Below are 20,144 nucleotides of genomic sequence, written 5' to 3' on the forward strand. Positions count from 1 at the left end.
CCCCTAACGACCGCCATTTGTGTAAGAATAAAGAATAAATGGCGTGTTCCCCCAGGCCCTGGGGAGCCGTCTGTTCTGAGAGGGTTATCTCACACAAAGTGCTCATTAACTCCACGCCACATAATAAAACAAAACATGGATTAATTAATGCAGGGGCTGCAGGAAGCCTTTCATTAGGGCTGCGCTGGGCCGGCACACTGGGGCCCCGCCACTCTGCGGGACTGCACCCGCCCCCAAGCCCTGTCCCCAAACCCCGCCTGCCCCCAGGCCCCGCCCCCAAGCCCTGTCCCCAAACCCCTGCCCCCCCAAGCCCTGTCCCCAAACCCCGCCTGCCCAGGCCCCCACCGGCCCGCCCCCAAGCCCTGTCCCCAAACCCGCCTGCCCCCAGGCCCCGCCCAAAGCCCTGTCCCCAACCCCTGCCCCCAGGCCCCGCCCCCAAGCCCTGTCCCCAAACCCCGCCTGCCCCCAGGCCCCGCCCCCAAGCCCTGTCCCCAAACCCCACCTGCCCCCAGGCCCCGCCCCCAGCCCTGTCCCCAAACCCCGCCTGCCCCCAGGCCCGCCCCAAGCCCTGTCCCCAAACCCCGCCTGCCCCCAGGCCCCGCCCCCAAGCCCTGTCCCCAAACCCCGCCTGCCCCCAGGCCACGCCCCCAAGCCCTGTCCCCAAACCCCACCTGCCCCCCTGACCCCACCCCCCGGGCCCCGCTTCCCAAGCCCCATGCCATTGCCACCACGAACCGGGACAGGCGAGCCTGTTACGCCTAACCCCGCCCCCCCCCAGCGCCCACAACCCTGCCAGCTAATCCATGTCCCAACCGTGCTGGCATCAACACACTCTACCACATTCCAGAACTCTTATTCACATTCACAAACTTCTATTCATAACACTCTACTCACATTCAGAACTCTTATTCACATTCACAACACTTCTCATTCATAACACTCTTACTCACATTCAGAACTCTTATTCACATTCACAACACTTCTCATTCATAACACTCTTACTCACATTCAGAACTCTTATTCACATTCACAACACTTCTCATTCATAACACTCTTACTCACATTCAGAACTCTTATTCACACACAACACTATTATTCACATTCACAACACTTCTCATTCATAACACTCTTACTCACATTCATAACTCTTATTCACACACAACACTATTATTCACATTCATAACACTCTTACTCACATTCATAACTCTTATTCACATTAACAACGGAAGCATCCATAAAAATCAGCATTCAGAGCCGATCACCCATTTCTGTGCTGTGCGAATATCACTCAGCATTAGCACCTGCAGCTCAGTCTGATAACTGCACTGTTTTTATGTGTGTAAAATAAGAGGCCAGTTGCCCTCTGCGCTGGCGGTGAATGTAAATGAGGAGTTACAGGGCAAGGCTGGGGCAGGGCGCTGAGCTCGGCTGACACGGCGGGCCGCTGCACCTGCCGCACTGACACGAGGAAGCTGATTGGTCCCTCAGAGTAATTTTCCTGATCAGCCATTTGCTGGGTTTATGCTGATGAGGCGCTCCCGCTGAGCTGGGCTCTGAATACCGCCGCTCCGCGTGGGGCCCCCAGGACTGCCCGACGGGGCCCACAAAAAACCAAACTTAAAAGATGTGTGTGTGGGGGGGGGCTCAAAGAGTTCATTACTGGGCCACAGTTTAAGGGCCCACCCCTACCCCTGCTATCCCCACCCTCACCCCACCCCACCCCTGATACTTAATCAAGTGATAGAGTGAGGAAACAAGGAGGGGTAGATGAAGGGGCTGGGGGTAGTAATAATGCCAAGTAATGATTTCCCTGGAGATAATCTGATCTATTGCCTCAGGGAAGAGAGAGAGAAGAAAAGCCGGGGGGAGACGGGATCCAAATCAGCATTTCATAGGAGCGCCTCAGCCAAGATGAGGGAGGCGGGGAGGGGGGGGGGCACAGAGGGGGAGAGAGAACCCAAAATAACAGGGAGAAAAATTCTAATCACCCCATAGGTGTCTTTCTCCCTCTCTCCCTCTCTCCCTCTCTCTCTCTCTCTCCTGGGTGGGGGGGGGGTGAATAAAAAAAAAGGTGCACACAGAAGGGGGGGAGCTAAGTTCACGCAGCGAAATTAAACAGCTGAAAGGTTTGATTTAACAATGCTCAAAACTCAATAAGTACAAGATAAACAGCAAATTAGATGACTCAGTGTCAGGGGGATGTGAGGGGGGGGGGCAGGTGGAGGGGGGGGGGAGAAAAGCCTCCTTATCGATCGCATCGTCAAAAATTAATCTGCCTCCCTCACCCCAGCCTACACTCCCAAGGCTGGGGGAGAGTCCAAATGAGAGCATTAAATATGGCTGAGCCTTCTGTCTCTCTCTCTCTCTCTCTGCCTCTACCTCACATTCACTCCCTCTCTCCCCTTTTATCTCTCTCTCTCTTTCTCCCCTTCTCTTTAGCTCCCTCTCTTTCTTTTCCTCTTTCTCTCACTTCAAGGCCAGAGTTGTGCTCCCACTGGAGATGTTTCGTTGTGGAGCAGTGCTCTGTCAGGCCAGCAGAATTAAACAGGCCATCAATACTTCACTAAAAATAATTGGGCTGGGTTCGGGGGGGAGGGGGGGGCGAAGTGAGTGATGGGGGCCAACGACAAACAGGTGGACCAATCAGAGTGCAGAATCACAATTGACAACAGGTGGACCAATCAGAGTAGAGAATTGTCTCACTGCTCTCCGGCCTTATTTCTGTTTGGAATCTGCTATATGTCTGGAGCTTGCTTTGTTTAAAAGATTAGGAAATAAACACAAATGTATTCAGGATGAGATATTCTAGGCTGGATTCTGGGAAAAAGAAGAGAAGAGATGATGACACAATGCGCAGGCCCGTGGGGTCTGAGGACAGCACAGAGAGGGAAGCCAGCGTTAGCAGCAGTCACACACACCACTGATGGAATGGTATCCTGCTCTGGAGCTGGGCCCTGTTAGCAGGGCACATTCCCCCAGCTCAGACCTGGTCCAGGCACCACTGCTCCTCTGTATAATTTTATATAAGATTTTAATACTCACTCTTCAGCGGCAAATAAGTGAATGAAGGGACTGAAGGTGAGGAGCCGACAGCCATGTTCCTGCGCCTGTCATCCTGCTCTCAGCAGGGCGTTCGGTCACAGGGACGCTGGCGTCGCCGGCTCCCCCCGGAGTCCAGCGCAGGAATTACGGGCAGGCCGAGCTGCGAGTTGTCTGGGAATCCACACATTACAGAGGAGTTATGTCTCAATATTTCACACTCTCATTATGAGATGATCTGTTCCATAACCATAAACAGTACAGAGGCGAGGGGGCAGACTGATACTGTGGGGTTTGTTTATTAATATGTTCTCTGAGGAGCCGCCGGCAGCACGGGGACAGGAAGTGACAGGAAGTGGAGGAAACGGATGCGTCGCTTAGCGGAGGAGACTGATGCTGCCACTGGGCCCTCCTGTGCATGCCAATGAGCACATACCACACGCGCAACCACGGCGACCCACGCGCGCAACCACGGCGACCCACGCGCGCAACCACGGCAACCCACGCGCGCAACCACGGCAACCCACGCGCGCAACCACGGCCACCCACGCGCGCAACCACGGCAACCCACGCGCGCAACCACGGCGACCCACGCGCGCAACCACGGCGACCCACGCGCGCAACCACGGCGACCCACAGGAGCAGCTTCCTGGGCCTATATACGAAAGGACATCTTTCATGAGGATTTTAGCATGTTAATACCTCCACTGATCAATGACAAACACACACACACACACGTCAATGTCCAGTATTTACATGCAATTTCAAAAGCCCCCCTAAATGACACCCAGAATCTAGGCCAAAACCCCATCCCAAAGCTTTTACATAACGCTTCAATTTACGTAACAAAAAAATATTTTTTAACAACAGTGACAAAGAACCATCTCTCAGTTGCTAACCAACTACTATAAATCTGTAGAGCGATTTCCGCGGTCTATTGAAGCATAATACATGTCTGATCCAGATTATGCAGGCACGTTTCACGTGTGATAATGTTCATTGTAAAAACGCACATTTATTCTGATCCATTTTTTAAGTCAAAGTGGGCAGCTTATTTTCCATTATGAAAATAATTCCTTTCAAGCCACACAGGCAATGACATCACACTAGAATGCGGTGAGTTTGCTTTGATTAAAAAAGTGGGCCAATTTATTTATATTTAACTGGACTAATCATAAGCGCCATGTTGATGCATTGCAGAAGGAGGGCTTAGCGGTTTTCCCTTAATTGGCTCTGACTCTATTGATTTTCCTGCAGGGGACACAGTCATCCCAAACCCTGCGCACAGGGAGCTGTGCCTGTGGTCCCCGGAGCGAAAACACAAACGCTCACTCCAGCTCATCCCTTCCTTTCCCCTTTCCCAGTAGCACAGTTCACCCAGGTGAAAAGATCATCGGTGTGACTGTGGAGAGGGCGTGGGGGTTTTTTATCTGTGAGGAAACGCAGGTTTGTCATTGGCCATGATGTTTCACCAAAGACTCTGTGGTATTAACGTGTACGTTCGCCGTTTGCTGTGCTCAAGTCAATGCGATGCAGAATATACAATGCCACCATTCGTGAAGGCCCCAACCTTCACACTGAGGAAAATGCATTTAAATGCCAATTTCGTGTCCATTATCATGGCTAGACAGTTACACTGCAGGCAATCACGCTAAATCCTTTACTTAAAAAAATTGGTCTTGTTTTTTTCCCCAAAGCCATGTCGACCAGCAGCTATTGTGACACCACACTTTGAATGGTTCTCCTCTCTTGTGTTGCTTTCCAAACAAAGGAAATGTTTCTATTATCAACACCACAAAAAAAGGAAATTCACAAGCTCATTATGAAATATGCACAGCAAAGAGGAAGATTAGAACATTTCAAAGCCTTCTGACTCGCACAGCTATCCTTGCAAAACCTCAGAGCAGAGGAGGAGAATTCGGCCTCTCAGATTCAATCAAACCCGTTTGGAAGCTCCTATGGCTCAATACTAAATGTTCAGCAATGACATCAGCAAAGCACCCATCAATTTGACATGCCAGCCTGTCCTTAACTCCATAACCAATTTGTTCATAAACGCATTGTACAAATCATAGTTCACAAGAGTATCGTCTGAGCGAGATCAGTAGAAAGGCCTTCTGTAATGGCACCATTGTTCACTAAAACTACTTGTTTGTGAAATGCTTTTGCAGACAACATACAACAATGCAAGGGTTTTAACATTTTTATAATGAATCTGAATGCATTCTGTTACCACTGAATACAAAATTCCCCTCCAATCCATCGTGTCAGAATAAATTATATTCACATTCTATTCTATTCAACAAGCCACATTATGGTTACAAAAACAAATTTCATAATTTAAATAGTCATTTTTGTCAGTTGCATCATTGTTTCTTCCTGTGCCAAATATAAATTATCTGGGTACCCCTTTTTATCAATATTTATCATGACAGTCAATATTTGGTCATTTGTAGTTATCTTAAAATACTATACATGTTTTACTTATTTAAAGTAGGTTTAATATGTTCCTCCTTACTAAAACGTAATGCAAATGTCACCTGGAGCCCAAACATGTCAACTGAAATGAAACTTACCCCTAGTGTTCTTTTCCTTCCTCCAATACTGTAGCGTGAAGATTTCTGTCCAGTCTAGAGTTGAAAGGAACCAATACAGTGTTATGCACACACAACGCACATTAGAACACGAATCAAGCAATATGACAAACAAACAGTAACAGAATCGCCATATAAAAAAACCACATAATGACGACTGGTTTTCATAAAATTGCCTTTCAGCTTTCGGATGAAACCCGTGAAATACTCGAAAAACGTCTTGAAACTAACATCCCGACCAATAACACAGCTGTCATGTATTAAAGAGTCATTTCTGGTCTAGCTACCAGGTCATACAAAAACGAAATTACGACAACTAGCCAGGGGGTGGTAGCAAATACACGTTTAGGCTAAAATGTTTTTACACATATGACACGCTTGTTGAATTTGCCTGAAATGCTGCTGTAACAGGCTAGCTAGACGCAGGAACTAGGCTACGCGAAAAACGTTAGTCAAACGAGTGCAAATGTTCAAAAAAAGTGTTCTTACCTCACCGTTCGAACAACTGCGATGTTCAGTCCGACTGAAAATGAATTATTTCACAGAATTAATGTTGCTAAAACTGACTGTACTGGTATTTATTTAAGCGAAACAGCTAAACTCTAAATATTTACCAAACAAATCCGCTTTGAACCAGGTGACTGTGCCAGGTTAATTTACCTGAGACAGGTACGCAATCGCAGTGATTGAACTTCGTAACGGACAGGCGAATCAACCAATAAGATCGCTCTAATTACGGCTGTGGCGATTCGGGCGGATTGATCACAATGGATCACAATGGGTCACAATGGGGGGGGGGGGGGACAACTGCGCTGTGCAATTGTTGAGTATTTATGAAAATACATTTTTTTAAACTGCTAGAAATGAGTTTCACGAGTTTGTTTATCTTGTTAAGTATAATTATTTCCTGTTTATTTTGTGTGTCCTTGCTGTCAATACATCAGTTATTTATGTGTTTGTTGACGAAGGGATTGTACATTTCAAAGATCTCATGTTACTGAAGAAGAAACTGAAACGAATTATTGTAATAGAATGGATGAGATGTGGTCAGTCTGTGCTTGATTTGAGAAACAGAGAAAGGAAGATATGCTCTTGAAAGGGAGCACACATTTGTAATCTTAAAGGGGGGAAGGTGTACTATTTCTGATTAGTGCCCTATAGAAGCACGGACAGGCAAACTTTCAGAGCAAATCTGCTTTATCCACGTTGGTATAAAGACTAGCTGACTTTAGAGGACTTAAAGCTGCAACAGACACAGACAGTGCTGAGTATTATCAGTTATGCACAGCTGGAGGCAGTGGGCAGTGTGTGGAGGATGCAGGGTAGAGCAGGGCCTGCCTGTGCTGATCAGGCATTGAGCTGCCCTGTGCCCATCTGGAGAAGAGTCAGTCTGGGGTCCTGACTGCATCTGGGAAAAACAATGGGCCTCATTCACAAAACTTTTTTTTTTTTTAACTTTCATTCTTAAAAAGTTCCTATAAAAAACCAATATGGGATTCATGACACATGTGCAGACCTTTGTTTTTGTGTATGTCCCAGGTGTATGAAATAACGAATGCTGACTGTTTGTAAATTTTATGTGATATACAGTATGTACAGTGATATACAGTGTGTACAGTGATGTACAGTGTGTACAGTGATATGCAGTGTGTACAGTGATGTACAGTATGTAGCAGCTAGCAGCCTGCAGCCTATGAGGACAGACAGGTCAACAGTGATTGTGTGGAGCAGAGAGTTCGCCCAGAACCCAGGTGTGCTAGCCTAATTATGGCAGCTGCAGCACTCTGGACTAATTGCAGAGTGGACCAAACATACAGGAATGTGCTCTGTACCAATGGGAGACCTGCTAGCACTGCAACAGGCACAATGCTCACACATTAATCAGGTAATGGACTCGTACAGGACAATGTGCACACATTGAACCAGTAAGACTCTTAACAGGCACAATGGCTCACCATTAATCAGGTAATGGACTCTGTAACAGGCACAATGCTCACACATTAATCAGGTAATGGACTCTGTAACAGGCACAATGCTCACACATTAATCAGGTAATGGACTCTGTAACAGGCACAATGCTCACACATTAATCAGGTAATGACCTCTGTAACAGGCACAATGCTCACACATTAATCAGGTAATGGACTCTGTAACAGGCACAATGCTCACACATTAATCAGGTAATGGACTCTGTAACAGGCACAATGCTCACACATTAATCAGGTAATGGACTCTGTAACAGGCACAATGCTCAACATTAATCAGGTAATGGACTCTGTAACAGGCACAATGCTCACACATTAATCAGGTAATGGACTCTGTAACAGGCACAATGCTCACACATTAATCAGGTAATGGACTCTGTAACAGGCACAATGCTCACACATTAATCAGGTAATGGACTCCATAACAGGCACAGTGCTCACACATTAATCAGGTAATGGACTCGTAACAGGCACATGCTCACACATTAATCAGTTGGATTTACTGTGACTGCTGGACCAGGTATGCTCACATTAAACGGTAAATTAATGTAACTGGCTATAGTGTCGTTAAACGGATAATTTATTGTAAACTGCTCTGATAGTGTGCGGTTAAACGGTAAATTTAATGTAAACTGCTCTGATAGTGTGCGGTTAAACGGTAAATTAATGTAAACTGCTCTGATAGTGTGTGGTTAAACGGTAAATTTATTGTAAACTGCTCTGATAGTGTGCGGTTAAACGGTAAATTTAATGTAAACTGCTCTGATAGTGTGCAGTTAAACGGTAAATTGAATGTAAACTGCTCTGATAGTGTGCGGTTAAACGGTAAATTTAATGTAAACTGCTCTGATAGTGTGCGGTTAAACGGTAAATTTAATGTAAACTGCTCTGATAGTGTGCGGTTAAACGGTAAATTTAATGTAAACTGCTCTGATAGTGTGCGGTTAAACGGTAAATTTAATGTAAACTGCTCTGATAGTGTGCGGTTAAACGGTAAATTGAATGTAAACTGCTCTGATAGTGTGCGGTTAAACGGTAAATTGAATGTAAACTGCTCTGATAGTGTGCGGTTAAACGGTAAATTTAGTGTAAACTGCTCTGATAGTGTGCGGTTAAACGGTAGATTTAATGTAAACTGCTCTGATAGTGTGCGGTTAAACGGTAAATTGAATGTAAACTGCTCTGATAGTGTGCGGTTAAACGGTAAATTGAATGTAAACTGCTCTGATAGTGTGCGGTTAAACGGTAAATTTAATGTAAACTGCTCTGATAGTGTGCGGTTAAACGGTAGATTTAATGTAAACTGCTCTGATAGTGTGTGGTTAAACGGTAAATTTAATGTAAACTGCTCTGATAGTGTGCGGTTAAACGGTAAATTTAATGTAAACTGCTGTGATAGTGTGTGGTTAAACGGTAAATTTAATGTAAACTGCTCTGATAGTGTGCGGTTAAACGGTAAATTTAATGTAAACTGCTCTGATAGTGTGCGGTTAAACGGTAGATTTAATGTAAACTGCTCTGATAGTGTGTGGTTAAACGGTAAATTTAATGTAAACTGCTCTGATAGTGTGCGGTTAAACGGTAAATTTAATGTAAACTGCTCTGATAGTGTGCGGTTAAACGGTAGATTTAATGTAAACTGCTCTGATAGTGTGTGGTTAAACGGTAAATTTAATGTAAACTGCTCTGATAGTGTGCGGTTAAACGGTAAATTTAATGTAAACTGCTCTGATAGTGTGCGGTTAAACGGTAAATTTAATGTAAACTGCTCTGATAGTGTGCGGTTAAACCCCCTGCAAGAGCTGAGAGTTTAGATAAAATAATTAGGTCAACAAGTTTGTATGAATGGAGTTCAGTCTGCTGAAATTATGAAGTTTGCTAAAAATGTATGAATATGTTCCACCATTGGAACCCAAGGCCTGGGCACAGCACCTATGAAATATTAAGAATACATTAAAATTATGGTAAATTTTACTACTGAAAAGAAAAAAAACATATCTGCCACACCATTGCTACGCCACAAATTCACGTTAAAATAAACCAACCAAAATAATGGCACGCAAATGAATAATGTATGTTAGCTACAAAGCAAGCAGAGCATATATGGCCATTAACTAAGATGGCCTTAGCGAATGTCACCATGTTTTATTCATCATGCTCACGTCCGCATACATTTGTAAACTAGATATCTTAATTATTTAGAATATTTGGGAAAGAGTGTCATTTTGTGACATAGTGCCATTGTTATATTGTATAGCACTAATATGTTATTTTATTTTTGTATTCCACAGCTCTGGAATGGATACCCTATCTATGTCCAGCTCCAGACATTAGATAAATCAAATGTATATGATCAAATATACAGCATGATGTTGTTTGTTTTCAACAAGGCATTTTCGCCCAGAGAACTGCCGCTCACTGGATATTTTCTCTTTCTCTGACCATTCTCTGTAAACCCTAGAGATGGTTGTGCATGAAAATTCCAACAGTTTCTGAATCACATTCAAACCAGCTCCGTCTTTGTCTGACCTTAACTAATCAATCCACATCGTCTCAAAGGTCACAACATGCACGTCCTTTTCTTCCCCATTCTGATGCTTGGTTTGAACTTCAGCAGATCGTCTTGACCATGTCTACATGCCTAAATGCATTGAGTTGCTGCCACACGATTGGCTGATTAGATATTTGCGTTAACGAGGAGTTGAACAGGTGTACCTAGTGAAGTGGCTGGTGAGCGTATATTCTACAGCAGCGTATTTGAAAATATATACTGCAGTTTCTGAAAGTAACAATCCTTTATGTTCTTGCTCATACACTGTAAAGTGTTGCCCAATCATGATGATGCATTTAAATTTCACAATATCTCCAGTCTGTCCCGGGTTCACGGGGGTGAAGGAGGGTTTGATACCTGCAGCATGGCAGCTGTGTGCGTTCCGCTAGCATGTCCTTCAGAGCTCGCTCAGGATCCGCCAACTCACCCCCCACCCCCCCCAACCCCAACCCCTGCCCCTGCCTCTCCTGCACTGCTCTACATGAAGGTCACAAACTGGATATCACCCCTTAATGGGGTGAGAGCGTGGGGTCAGGGGTCACAGGTCAGGGGTCAGCACACAGCCTGGAGGTGGCCCCGGGATGGAGAGAGGATGACCCCTCTTCCGCTGACCTACGGGAGCGGACTGTAGAGCGTCAGGCCCTGAGTAAAGGAACGCAGCGAGCCTCCTGCTCCAGTCCTACACAGCTGCCGAAAGCGGTCACATGGTGTTTTAACGATTTAACACAGGGGTCTGCACCCCTGGTCCTGGAGAGCCACAAGCTCTGCTGCTTTTTGTTCTCGCCTTAAATTCAGCACACAATTCAGACCCAGGTGAAGTCAGTTAACGGTGCTGTCAGCTGCTCTAATTGATTAATTAATTACAGAGTGACAACAAAAACCAGCAGAGCCTGTGGCCGTACCGGACCAGGGGTGCAGACCCCTGCTTTAGGGTGTGAGGTCACAAATGTGTGTTCAGAATGTCCTTAACTGAACATTCTATGATGCTGATGTAACAATCCCTACTGGTAATTTAATGCAGTGGAGTTCTAGGATCACAGATGTAGAATTTCAAAAAAATATCCCAAAAATCTATGCTTCTAAGGGTTAAAAAATCCAGTGCCTTCAAAGGCTCTCATCCATATTTAGACCTGCCATTGACCAGTTCATCATCTGTGTGTGTTTTACAGAAGACCTGAAATGGCCACAGACTACCAAGGTGGGCAACTTGACAAGCATAAATTATGATAATAAAATTGAATAAAAAACACTTTATTTCAAAGGTCTCCAGTACTTTTAGGATGTCAGGAAGATGTAGTGCGCTACCTGGAGAGGAATTTCTGCTTCAATTAAAGTGCTAAAATATTAAAAGCAGAAATTTCACATCCTCACATGGAATGCCAGAGGTGGATGAGTAATGGAGCCGTACATACGAACGCGTCTTCCCTTCGGAGGTGGAATTCGTCATATTTATTCATTCCCATGAATATACTGTTGCATTAAATTGAAATGTATAAAATGTACTTTGAAAAGTACATTTGGTGCTGCCTTAGTTCGGCAAAGGCTGGTGTAGAGAATCAGAAACTATGTCAGTTAATTCCTTGTTGAATGTTCCACAACAAAATCATGAAATACAGTCCATCTGCTAACAGGATCAACAGTGGCTTCAGCCAAATCATGCCACACTGTTGTGAAAAGAGGATGTTGCTTAATTATTGTGGGGACATCCTGCCAGTTAGACTCACAGCTATGAAGGGCTTCTAGCAAAGACATCACCAAGTGCTGTAAAACAGGCAGAAAACAAAATCTAGAAGTTTGAGAAGCGGCTGTTTATGTTGGTGAACGAATGATGCTCGTCCCTAAATACAGTTTCCCCTCCACCAGAGCTTGATGTTCATTGAACAGATCCATTGTTGCCATGACAAAGTGCTTATTGATTGGCCCTTACCTCCTCTGGTCTCCGACCCCCCTCCCCAAACAGCATAGAGGCTGGCGGCACAATTTAGTTCAGCTGGGGGGGTGGGGGGACGGGGAGAGGGGGGCAGGAACTGAGGTTCAATTACAGCAGCCAGAAGGTTAAATCGATAGCATTTAAATTGCTTATGGTAATGGCCCAGCCCAGACCACCGGGATCAGCATAAGCAATCTGCTGACCCCAGCCCGGCTCGGCCCAAATTGAGACGTGTGATGAGTGGTCCTTTAGCCCCGGTCCGTTCACATTACCGTGCGGTCTGGTGACGGGCCAGCCCAAGTTTCGGCACGATTGCTGCCACGCCCGGCCCTCTTGGGCCACAGGGGGGATGGGGGATGGGGGGCGGGGTGCCTACCCCTCTGGTCCAAGTCATGGAATAGACAGTTTTGCCCCATAGAGTTTGGGAAACTGTACCTGACAAATCCTGAGGGGCTACCGGTTCAAATCCCTGCTGTGTCACTCTTTCAGATGAGTACCATAACCTGCATTGCCCTGGTCCCAGCTGGCTGATCTGTATGACAGAGAGACGCTGGATTTAAAGCAGTTTCCGGAAACTTCCAGCCCAGACACCTGCTCTAACTCCTGCATGAGGCATGGCAGCCGAGCGGCTGGCCCTGTGTCCGCTGCACACACGTGACCCTCCGTCACTAACCTGTCTGCCTGTAGAGTTACAGACCTGTGTCCACTGCACACACGTGACCCTCCGTCACTAACCTGTCTGCCTGTAGAGTTACAGACCTGTGTCCACTGCACACACCTGACCCTCCGTCACTAACCTGTCTGCCTGTAGAGTTACAGACCTGTGTCCGCTGCACACACGTGACCCTCCGTCACTAACCTGTCTGCCTGTCAGAGTTACAGACCTGTGTCCGCTGCACACACGTGACCCTCCGTCACTAACCTGTCTGCCTGTAGTTACAGACCTGTGTCCACTGCACACACGTGACCCTCCGTCACTAACCTGTCTGCCTGTAGAGTTACAGACCTGTGTCCGCTGCACACACCTGACCCTCCGTCACTAACCTGTCTGCCTGTAGAGTTACAGACCTGTGTCCACTGCACACACGGGACCCTCCGTCACTAACCTGTCTGCCTGTAGAGTTACAGACCTGTGTCCGCTGCACACACCTGACCCTCCGTCACTAACCTGTCTGCCTGTAGAGTTACAGACCTGTGTCCGCTGCACACACCTGACCCTCCGTCACTAACCTGTCTGCCTGTAGAGTTACAGACCTGTGTCCACTGCACACACGTGACCCTCCGTCACTAACCTGTCTGCCTGTCAGAGTCACAGACCTGTGTCCACTGCACACACGGGACCCTCCGTCACTAACCTGTCTGCCTGTAGATTTACAGACCTGTGTCCACTGCACACACGTGACCCTCCGTCACTAACCTGTCTGCCTGTAGAGTTACAGACCTGTGTCCACTGCACACACGTGACCCTCCGTCACTAACCTGTCTGCCTGTAGAGTTACAGACCTGTGTCCACTGCACACACCTGACCCTCCGTCACTAACCTGTCTGCCTGTAGAGTTACAGACCTGTGTCCACTGCACACACGTGACCCTCCGTCACTAACCTGTCTGCCTGTAGAGTTACAGACCTGTGTCCACTGCACACACGTGACCCTCCGTCACTAACCTGTCTGCCTGTAGAGTTACAGACCTGTGTCCGCTGCACACACGTGACCCTCCGTCACTAACCTGTCTGCCTGTAGAGTTACAGACCTGTGTTTGGATGCCTTCTTCTCTTTTTCTTCCAGACCAGACGGCAGAGGCGGAGGCGTTTTAAAGCCAGAGGGCAGCGCAGGCTGTGTTGTGTTGGCTGTTTTGGCTGTGTTGGCTGTGTTGGCTGTGTCGGCTGTGTTGTTTTGGCTGTGTTGGCTGTGTCGGCTGTGTTGTTTTGGCTGTGTTGGCTGTGTTGGCTGTGTCGGCTGTGTTGTTTTGGCTGTGTTGGCTGTGTCGGCTGTGTTGGCTGTGTCGGCTGTGTCGTGTCGTCTCGTTCAGACGCTGTCAGAAGAGACGTCCAGACGCCCGGCGCGTGGCGTAGACCCCCCCCCCCCCCCCCCGCTCGCTACGCGCGGGAGAAAAGCGTCATAATTCATCTGCCAATTGATTGATGGTTTACCGCGCGAGCCGTAAGTCAGGATTTATTCCTGCGAAGCGTTCATTTCTGTTTCAGAGCCCGCGGGGGCCGGGCGGAGCATGAATCTCCCACAGCTCACGGCCACGGAGAGCGCGGCGTTCCGGTCCTCATTAAGCCTCACGCTGCTAACGAGCCTGAGCGGAAACGCCGCTTCAGCCCCGCCACACCGCCAATCCCGCCACGCGCCAGGGTTATACCGCGATTATGGATCATACCTGAATCCAGGTATACATTCTACACAGACTACGTTGACGATACATTGAAGCAAAAACATCGTAATCATGGTACAATTTGTAATAGAAAAATTTGGCCAGATTTACTTCTTCAGGGGAAAGCATTAAATTTGAGTTTTAATATGTCTCCCTCTAGTGGACATAATGCAACCTGCATTCATATAATTTCAAACAAAGCCATTCATTGAGTTTATCTCATTTATTCAAAAATGTAATAGTATTTTTTTCACTGAATAGTGATACACAAGTAAACATACATACAGACGTGCATTAGCTTCCATATTTTTTACACAGATATTAAATACAAAATCTGCCAAGACTATTTAAATTCCCTATATTTCTTATATTCAATTCCAGTACCTGACCAAAAAAATCTAATAAAAAACAGATTTTCTCCTGAAAATATAAGTGGCTTAAATGAATAAAAACTGGAAAATACATGGTATTCTAAACAGGGGGTGAGAAAAGGCCCTAGTGTTGTAAAGTGTATCCAGTGAACTTTAAACATTTTTTGTAAAATCCGTGAGTTAGATTCAAATGGAAACCTTCTATTTGGCAAGAGGATTAGAAGAAGGTTCTGTGCACTCAGAGGCGCCCCCTACAGGTGCAGTGCAGTAGTGAGGACCCTGTAGGCCATTGCAAAGGTCACACCCATGCCCACCATCCAGGACAGGGCTCTGCTGGGCTGCGGGAGAGGGGCCAGGTAGGCCACCGTGTGGAGGAACCGTGACCCCACAAACACCCGGAAGTACAGCAGGGCAGAGTGCAGGTCCGGCCCGGTCAGCGAGTACAGCAGGCCAATCAGGACGAAGGGCAGGACGTTCTCCAGGTCGTTCTGATGGCACCTGTGAGCACAGAGCACATCCTGGTCACATGGTCAGCTCTCTGTGTGGCTGGATTTTACAAAAAGATTTTTTAAAAGCTTCCAGGACCTTCGGGCTCTCTCCACATCGGCGTCGGTGCGCAGCATCTTCTTCTTCTCCTCTGCAGACTTCCCCAGGCCAGTGTCCTCCGGGTTCGCAAAGGCCTGCAAACCCGCTCAGGAGAGGAGGAGAGTCAGCTCACTCTGCCAGCCTCAGACTTTTTATTATTAGTAGTAGTAGCGGTAGCAGCAGTAGTAATACCAGCAGCAGCAGCAGCAGGAACAGTAGTAGCAGCAGTAGTAATACCAGCAGCAGCAGCAGGAACAGTAGTAGCAGCAGTAGTAATACCAGCAGCAGCAGCAGGAACAGTAGTAGCAGTAGCATAAGCAGTTGCAGCAGTATTAGTAGGTCTTTGCTGTGTTCAGGTAAGTTATTCCACACTAAAGGTGTGTGGAACCCAGAGGGAGGAGCAGAGCAGAAGGGAACTGTACCTTTCTGGTAAAACGGAAGTAGGCCGTTATCGGGGACATGAGCATCATCTTGAGGACGACGATGGTGGCGTACGTGGAGAAGGCCAGGAAGACCTCGCTGTCAATCATGTTTACCACCTCTGCCATCTCCTACCTGCAGGATCAGACCATACACAACAAAGAACATCCTGCTGGAGAGAGAGCAGAACGGAACAAACACTCCTCCAGAGGTTTCACAAAACTCGGGATAAAATACAAGAAGACTCAGGTGTAAATCATTATTTTTTCAATGAGAACTTTTTAATATATGTATAAAGTCCAAAGCCTGACTGGGGGACACAGCACAAACACCACCAAACCCTCATGCAATGAAAAAAACTTCCAGAAATTATTTCAATTTGTATTGATAATTATTATTATTATTTATAAATTATCAATACAACAATATAATATTCATCTGAATATATATATATATATATATATATATATATATATATATATATGTGTGTATTTTTTTTTTTTACATTTCAGAATTAATATAATAGGTTTGAACCACTACTATTTGTACGACAGACGAGACCATCTTCCCCCAACCAGGGAAGAATTGTTTATGTAAAGTTGTGTTTCAGATAAGAGCGTTCTAGATAAGAGCGTCTGCTAAATGCCTGCAATGTCATGTCATGGTTGCGCAATGATAAGTCACAATACCCATTCGGCGCCAGCGGAGCAGTCCCCCCGTTTCTGGGCCAGCTAAATATTAACTAGCGGTTGTCATGTCACCATCAGCACTTAAATTTATTCAAAGACGTGTTTCGTAACATCTAGTAATGGAAACTAACACATTTAAAATAACTGAACGCTTTCGTCTTTCACGCTCTTGTTATCTTCATGTCGTGACAATACATTAACTGAAAGTAGTTACCAACGATACTTAAATAATAATTATAAGTAAAAGTTTGCCATTATTTACAGAATAAACCGAATTTGACTCGGGCTATAACAAAGTCCAGGAGACGGAACGCGGAAACTGAAAGACTGAGCGCATTGCATTCTCGGGGAAAAATGCGTCATCGCAATCGTGCAAGTTTCAAACCTCAAATCTAGGACAACAAGTAATAGTTTGCAACATCCGATACCTTCAGGAATACCATGTCTACAAATATAAGAGACTGCTTCATGCCATCGGTACTAAAACAAATTTGACAGTTTCCCTACCTGAAGACAGCTCTCGTAGAACAGAAAACGCAAACTGCACAGTCCTCTGTTCGGGTACAGATAGACTTAACTTCTTTTAAACTTAGTGCTGAATTGTGGGAAATTTGGCTCGAAGCCAAGATAATCATTGATAGTAGCCTGCCGTTACCTTTGCCTTGAATTAAGCACGTTAAACCAGTCCCGCCTCCACACACACAGACACAGGCAACAGAAAAAAAAATCCCTCTGCTATGTGGATATTCATATTCAATTTAGTTATAAAAATTCTTACTGGAATCAGACAGAGTGATGAAGTCAGACTTGCATTTTGAATTTAGGGAACGGTGTATGATATCCCTGCTGGAAACTCCAGCTAAGACCACCAGCTGGGATTCTAAAATGGTTTACGATCGTTTCTGCAGTATTTCTCCAGCTGGTCTCTAGCTGGTCAAAACTGGTTACGCCGGTACAGTAAACTGATGCTCAGTCTGGTGGAACATCTGATTATTTCGGCCGATCAGCTGATGAGGAAAGTCACACTTTTCTTTCCCAAGATCCGTGTGATGAAATGGTACAAATTGCATTTTCTCCCACCCTTACTGCATGCATATTCAGCCTATTCGTGCATTACAATAAACTGCATTCAACAGACATGAGTTTAGTTATAATTACACAAGATGCTCTTACAACAGAATAATAATTATTAATACCAAGTTGGCTGTGTGAAATATTACATGTTGGCCCTGTGCTCTCCTGAGTCAATGAACAGCCAATCACTGTGCAGCTGTCTGTGTGCTGAGTCATGATGACAGGTCAGGTGACAGGTCAGGTGACGGGTCCATTGTGCACTGTGCCCTAGACATGAATAAAACTGGCTTCACTCACCGGTTCAAACGGCCATCGCCATATCACCAGAGATGGAATCCTTTTCTATGCTGGAGTTTTAGATCTTTGTCCAGACGGAGCATTTTATGCAAAGTGTCAAGCAGTTGGAGAAAATTTTATTTTAGTGATTTAAAAAAAAAGAGGGGGGGGGGGGGGGAGATGGTCTGGACAATCCTAGCAGACAAATTTGTTCTTTGTCAGGGGTGGGGTGGTCTCCCCCACAAATAATAAGGCCTGCCTCAGGGAGTTTTGCTTTGCTGGTGGCAGAATGGTCAATCCGTGTTGAAACAGGCCGCTGGTTATTTGAAGCACCCCTCTATGAATGTACCAATGTGTTAAAACCCTCCAGTAAATGCAATAAACTGCCTGTATACCTGCAGTCCGTGGTCACTGACCAATCCTTCACTGCCGTTCACTATTCCTCCACTAGGGGGCCACACCCACACCAAACACCCTTAACAGCAGTGTCACCACAGAAGAACAAACATACAGTGAACTGCACTTCAACAAGACAACAGGAGCCAGTGGGCTTCCTCCAAACTACTGCTAAAGACCAAGGAGAACAAAAACCTCTGACACCAGTGCAATCCCAAAAAATAACAATTACCCAAATGAGCGCAGTGATTGGTCCGGTATGGGCAGGCAGCAGACATGTCTTTCTGTAACAGGTTCTGTCTGCCCCTCTGTGTTCCACTCTGATTAAACACTGTTCATGAGCAGCCCCACGGCAGCCAGGGCCTCAGCCCACAGTCCTGCCGACTCCAGCACTTCCAACTTAAACTCAGTGCACACTGGCCAACGGGTTCACCAATCGTAATGAGGCCCAGTCTGATGACATCACAGACTCGGACAGGACGCCAGGCTGAAGGAGGGAAGTGGCTTTGACAGGCGTCAGGGTGTGTCATCCACTTCCTGTAATGTCCTGTAAAGGTCAGGTTCAAAGGCTTGAGTCTGACCTACACTGCATGGACAGGACGGCCCCCTCCTACCCACAGGACATAATGCAGCTGCACACGCCCGCTCCACCACTGCGCTCTGCTGCAGCCGGGCAAGCCGAAGTAGCAGCAGCAGCAGCATTAATATCAGCAGCATTAATATCAGCAGCAGCAGTAGCAGCAGCAGCATTAATATCAGCAGTAGCAGCAGCAGTAGCATTAATATCAGCAGTAGCAGCAGCAGCAGCATTAATATCAGCAGTAGCATTAATATCAGCAGTAGCAGCAGCAGTAGCATTAATATCAGCAGCAGCAGTAGCAGCAGCAGCATTAATATCAGCAGTAGCAGTAGCAGCAGCAGCATTAATATCAGCAGCAGCAGCAGCAGCATTAATATCAGCAGTAGCAGTAGCAGCAGCAGCATTAATATCAGCAGCAGCAGCAGCAGCATTAATATCAGCAGTAGCAGCAGCAGCATTAATATCAGCAGTAGCATAAGTAGTTGCAGCAGTATTAGTAGGTCTTTGCTGTGTTCAGGTAAGTTATTCCACACTAAAGGTGTGTGGAACCCAGAGGGAGGAGCAGAGCAGAGCAGAAGGGAACTTTACCTTTCTGGTAAAACGGAAGTAGGCTGTTATCAGGGACATGAGCATCATCTTGAGGATGACGATGGTGGCGTACGTGGAGAAGGCCAGGAAGACCTCGCTGTCAATCATGTTTACCACCTCTGCCATCTCCTACCTGCAGGATCAGACCATACACAACAAAGAGCATCCTGCTGGAGAGAGAGCAGAACGGAACAAACACTCCTCCAGAGGTTTCACAAAACTCGGGATAAAATACAAGAAGACTCAGGTGTAAATCATTATTTTTCAATGAATCTTCTGACTGAACTTGTGACATAAATTCATGGTGTGAAACCATGACATAAACATTGACTTCAGATCACAGATACGGGGGTTGTCATAATTGTGTTGAATTCTTACAGTAATGAAATGCGTCTTTGTGTCAAATGAAGCGCATTACTGTTTAAAACACATTTAAGTTGAAAAAGGAAACATTTACAGCGTCCGTCCACATAGGGCAGAATGAGAAACAGACCGTTATGAGCAAGTGGTAAAAAACGTAACAGCAAAATATTCTTTGTAACACACGGCAAAACGAAAAGCACTACTATCCCAGCGAGTTATTTGGGAGTTGTGCCTGGCTCAGTCTTTTTCCCCCTCTGTAGAATGGATGAAGAGTTAGCCTGGACTCCAGCTGGGCAGATAAAGCCTGTCCCCCCCCCCCCCCCCC

At 46.2% G+C, this 20,144-nt stretch overlaps 1 protein-coding gene and 1 long non-coding RNA gene across 4 annotated transcripts in view; both read right to left on the reverse strand.

The window, feature by feature from the left end:
• Positions 1–6,261, reverse strand: part of LOC135245695 (uncharacterized) — a 32,142-nt gene extending 25,881 nt beyond the window's left edge. For both annotated transcript variants that reach the window (XR_010327355.1, XR_010327356.1), the window contains exons 1-2: positions 6,123–6,261; positions 5,616–5,669 (exon numbers count right to left, since the gene is read on the reverse strand). This is a non-coding gene — a long non-coding RNA (uncharacterized LOC135245695). The remainder of the gene's footprint in view (positions 1–5,615; positions 5,670–6,122) is intronic.
• Positions 6,262–14,685: 8,424 nt separating this feature from the next.
• LOC135245784 (microsomal glutathione S-transferase 1-like) lies at positions 14,686–19,654 on the reverse strand. Of its 2 annotated transcripts, XM_064319055.1 has the most exons (4): positions 17,050–17,198; positions 15,856–15,988; positions 15,434–15,528; positions 14,686–15,346 (listed from the first exon to the last, which is right to left on the reverse strand). In XM_064319055.1, exons 2-4 carry the CDS (start codon positions 15,979–15,981, stop codon positions 15,100–15,102), a joined length of 468 nt encoding a protein of 155 aa, XP_064175125.1. In that variant the 5' UTR covers positions 15,982–15,988; positions 17,050–17,198; the 3' UTR covers positions 14,686–15,099. The 2 variants fall into 2 exon arrangements, with proteins under 2 accessions (XP_064175125.1, XP_064175126.1); XM_064319056.1 differs by lacking the exons at positions 15,856–15,988; positions 17,050–17,198 and adding an exon at positions 19,442–19,654.
• Positions 19,655–20,144: the final 490 nt, after the last annotated feature.

Source organism: Anguilla rostrata, chromosome 19, assembly GCF_018555375.3.
Source record: "Anguilla rostrata isolate EN2019 chromosome 19, ASM1855537v3, whole genome shotgun sequence".
Taxonomy (NCBI): Eukaryota; Metazoa; Chordata; class Actinopteri; order Anguilliformes; family Anguillidae; genus Anguilla; species Anguilla rostrata.